The 4,088-nt window shown below is 41.5% G+C and overlaps 1 protein-coding gene across 1 annotated transcript; it reads left to right on the top strand.

The window, feature by feature from the left end:
• Positions 1-534: 534 nt before the first annotated feature.
• Positions 535-3,947, top strand: LOC109473122 (multiple coagulation factor deficiency protein 2-like). The gene is made up of 5 exons (XM_019773029.1): positions 535-763; positions 1,139-1,192; positions 1,785-1,855; positions 2,539-2,684; positions 3,574-3,947. The coding sequence occupies exons 1-5, from the start codon at positions 624-626 to the stop codon at positions 3,715-3,717; spliced, it is 555 nt and encodes a 184-aa protein (XP_019628588.1). The 5' UTR covers positions 535-623; the 3' UTR covers positions 3,718-3,947.
• The last annotated feature ends 141 nt before the right edge of the window (positions 3,948-4,088 follow it).

Raw genomic sequence — 4,088 nt, 5'->3', positions numbered from 1 at the left:
ATCTACCGGCCCAATGTTGAATAGTGAAGACTTCGAAGGGAAAGAAACAACCTCCCCGCGGCCGGACTCTCTTGGCCAATTTTACTCTCCTTTTTTGCCGAATTCTGCGATCCGTATTCCCGTAGAAAGGCCTGGTGGAGGATAGTAAAAGATGACCTCTAAAACGTCCGAATTTTCACACAAAAACTTGAAGTAAAGCGAGGTTATAGCACCTGATTCCTCTGCATGTATTGAACGTACAATAATCACGAGTGCAACATGTGCATCTCTTGTTTGTCTCTGGTAAACAAATGATTACCTAACTAACCAGCACTAGTTAATCGTTAACCACAGATTGAGGTTAACAACCTACAAAAACTTGAAAGGATGCTGAGAGCAAGACAGTGTAAACCAAATAAATAAAAAAAAGACCCCACAGTTAAGTAGTACCAATATTGTCAACGTAGATGCCAATAATAAAATAACAATAATATTTATAAGTCGCCCAAACCCTCAAGTAAGAGTTATCTTGTTGCAAATACACGAGGTTGGATATTTGTTGTTGTTTGGCTGCGCTCAGTTGTAGAACGTTTCGAAGTTTTGGTCCGCACTTCCGGGTTTGAAGACAACACAGACCTTGCACAATGTTGCTCTGTAGAAGACTGTATGTTTTACTATTCACAGCGATATTCTCGGCATTTTTAAGAGTTAAGTGCCACGAGCAGCATGGAACCTCCACCGACGACTCAGTAGAATTCCATGAAAGTCACGCAGACGAAGAAATGTACGTTCTTTAACTTTTATTTTCTTGGCAACGTTACTTAAAACACCAACAGCAAACGCCTTGTTTCCTAAGGCTTTCTTAGAACTTAAGACACTCGGCAAGTCAGTCAAGTGTTGTAGAATACTTCTGAATGGCTGTGCAGTTTATAATTAATTTACAATGAAAACATTAGAAGCATACTCTACTCATACTCGTAGTTTACTACGTAATACTAAAAGTTAAGACATTGCCTATATAACATAAGTTTGTCTTTCTCTTAATACAATGTACTTATAAATCTACTACGTACTACAAATCTTTATTGAAGAAAGGGGCATCTAGTCATTTTCAATGAAAGACACTTAATGTTATCTCTGTATTTTTTTGTCTCTTCAGTCACCAGATGAAACACCTGTTTGACAGGTTAGACATGGATGAAGAAGGCATCAGGTACTGTAGATTTACTTATTTTCGTGGGACTCAGTTTGGGTTAGCCTGGTATCCAGTCTTACGTGGTTGGGGTATAGTAGTTACTCTCCAAGCAGAGGTTTGGGTTTGGGGTTATTTTTGGCATGTTTTTAGGCTTTTTTTATCGGGGTTTCTCTTTTGCACTGGATTTTTTTTTCACCCAACCCCAGTGCAAAAGAGAAACCCCGTTAAAAAAGCCTAAAACATGCCAAAAAATAACCCCAAACCCATCATGCAGTTATATCTTTTTATAAGGAAGTGAAACGAATTTTGTAGTAAAGTAATAAAACAATGGAAATGCACAATGGGATGTCACTGCAAAAATAAAACTGGAAATATTTGCCCTGGAAATATTTTAACACCTACAGTAAGGGTATGTGCATCTTTTCTAACTGTCAAACTTACTAGTATCCAAATCATTACAATACTATAAAACTATTTATAGACAGATCATCCTGAAGAATAAAAGAAATAGCCTGTGTAAGAAGAAAGAAAGAAATATGCATAATAAATATGTATTTGCAACAGGTCCCTGTTTTATCTTAAAAAAAAATCGTTTTTTTATTGCATGCAGGCACATCAAAGACCACCTGAGCAAAATTATCAAACTTCCAGAAGGAATAGATGACATTGATGATGGGCAAGGTAAGTGGCGATGGTGTCATCTAAATGTTTCAAAGACCAGATTGAAAGGATTTAGTTATTCACTTAGTCTTTTTGATACAAGGGATCTCTCCTCAAACACAGGACCTCCAGTTTTACACCTCTTGACTATTCAATTTCCCCTGATCCAAAAATTTACTTGCCCATCAGGTAAGTACAGGGGGATATTCACTTGCCCGAACAGTGCTTTTACTTGCCCTGGGCAAGTGGGCAATGGGACTTGTCCAACCCTGCTTCTAGGGATTTGAGCCCAGAACTTATAGCTACATCAACCATTCCAACTCAACATCTCTAACCACAAGACCACCTGCATGCATGCATTCCATTTTATTGTTCAGAATGTAAGGCCATATGCAAGGCAAAATGCCCAAATCCATTCCAAACGACAAGAAGAAAATGTGAAGGAATGAAAATGAAGAGTCTATTATTCACCATGCCAAAAGAATATTACTGTGTGTGTTTATTCATTTGTTGAACTTCATGACCACGTAGATTTCATAATGAAGGCAACTTTTTTGGGGGGCCAAACTTTTTTTTTATTCGCACGCTTGCATCAGTTTTGGGGTTCCCAGAGGACGTCAGCCATATAATCAAATCAACATGGCCTAAGGGATAATCAAATAACGTTTTCTGTCCCTTTACTCCCCCCCCCCCCCCACCTCCAGCAATGTTTTACCTGTTCCAGCTGCACGATTTCGACAGGAACAACAAGCTGGACGGTCTGGAGTGGCTCTGGCTGCTGACCGACTTTGCGGACACCGTGCCGGTCAGCGAGTCCGGCCAGACCGGGGGGACCATGCATCTTAGAGAGGTCAGGGGTCAACTTAGCCTCTACCAGGCTTCGGGAGGCGGCTGGAAAGAGTAGAAATTGGCTAAATAGAGAGATAACATGCCAGGGGAGTTGGTCCGCTGGAGAGTACAGTTTGCCACGAACTGCACTCTCCAACTCAATACAGATCAACTCCCCTGGCATGTTTTCTCTCTTTTTGGCCAATTTCTACTCTTTCCAGCAGCGTCCCAAAGCTAGCTTCTACCAGGCTTCAGGAGGCGGCTGGAAAGAGTAGAAATTGACCAATAGAGAGATGGCATGCCAGGGGAGTTGGTCTGCTGGAAAGTACAGTTTGCCAGAGTACAAACTCTATGTGCAAACCAACTCCCCTGGCATGTTATCTGTCTATTTGGCAAATTTCTACTCTTTCCAGCCATCTCTCAAAGCCTGGTAGAGGCTAAGGTCAACTATTTATCTAGCCTTGTCTGGTTACCAAACCTGTTTTAGCTGCCAGGTCTCTTTCGTCCTCTCCGGAAAATTTGAGAGCATGAAAGAGACTTGGTAGCTAACATAGGTTTGGTCAGCGGGGTACTATTTATTTATACAAGAAATCTAGAGCCGCACAGTTCCCATGTAGAACTTTTATTCTGCCTGTCACACGACTGGTTTCATGACTCTGCAGGCTTCGAGTGTATGCAGGCTAAAAATGTGTTTGAATGATTTGATTTTCTGTGAATTCGAGGGGATTCATTCCTCAAGCTAACTGACATCTTGCACACGCAGTCGTCCCTCAGTAAGACATCTGGAGCCGCATAGATCCCGTTCAGTCTGTCACACAGCCTTGTGCGAGATGTCGGTAGCTTGAGGAATGAATCCCCTCTACTATATACTAAATGATTTGACTTTCTATTGGTTTGTTCCTGTGCTTCAGGCGGAGGTTTTGGTGGACAAGCTGCTGAATAACCATGACCTGAACCGAGACGGCTACGTGGACTTTGCAGAAATGTCTGCCATAGATAAAGGAGGGGAAGGTGTTTGGACAAAGGTGGGAAAAATAGACCCTGAAACTTTGTAAAACACTACAACTACTAGTACTTATAGTTTAAATCTGCGATGGGCACATGTTGAGTGTGTTGTGGACAGAAAAGCAACACTTTGCAGTGCCATGGTTTCATAGTGGAGAGGTCACTGTGAAAACCAATAAAACATTGCAGATGACCTCTACCAGGCTTCAGTGGTGGCTGGAAAGAGTAGAAATTGGCCAAATAGAGAGATAGCATGCCTGGGGAGTTGGTCCACTAGAGAGTACAGTTTGCTACCCTAGCATGTTATCTGTCTATTTGGCCAATTTCTACTCTTTCTAGCCACTTCAGAAAGCCTGTTAGAGGCTACTGTAAACATATTTGGTTAACATTCCAGGGATAAAGATTTCTGTACGGTGAACTA

Source organism: Branchiostoma belcheri, unplaced genomic scaffold (genome assembly GCF_001625305.1).
Source record: "Branchiostoma belcheri isolate BF01 breed outbred unplaced genomic scaffold, Haploidv18h27 scaffold29, whole genome shotgun sequence".
Classification (NCBI taxonomy): domain Eukaryota; kingdom Metazoa; phylum Chordata; class Leptocardii; order Amphioxiformes; family Branchiostomatidae; genus Branchiostoma; species Branchiostoma belcheri.
The sequence above is the reverse complement of the archived record's forward strand: the minus strand, read 5'-3'. Positions and strand labels throughout refer to the sequence as shown.

What these genes read in the sequence shown, in the direction of transcription:
- LOC109473122 (XM_019773029.1), top strand. Translation starts at nt 624, where the DNA reads ATGTTGCTCTGTAGAAGACTGTATGTTTTACTATTCACAGCGATATTC. An exon ending in TGACATTGATGATGGGCAAG is followed by an intron (nt 1,856 to 2,538) that starts GTAAGTGGCGAT and finishes CCCCACCTCCAG; the next exon opens with CAATGTTTTACCTGTTCCAG. An exon ending in GGACCATGCATCTTAGAGAG is followed by an intron (nt 2,685 to 3,573) that starts GTCAGGGGTCAA and finishes CCTGTGCTTCAG; the next exon opens with GCGGAGGTTTTGGTGGACAA.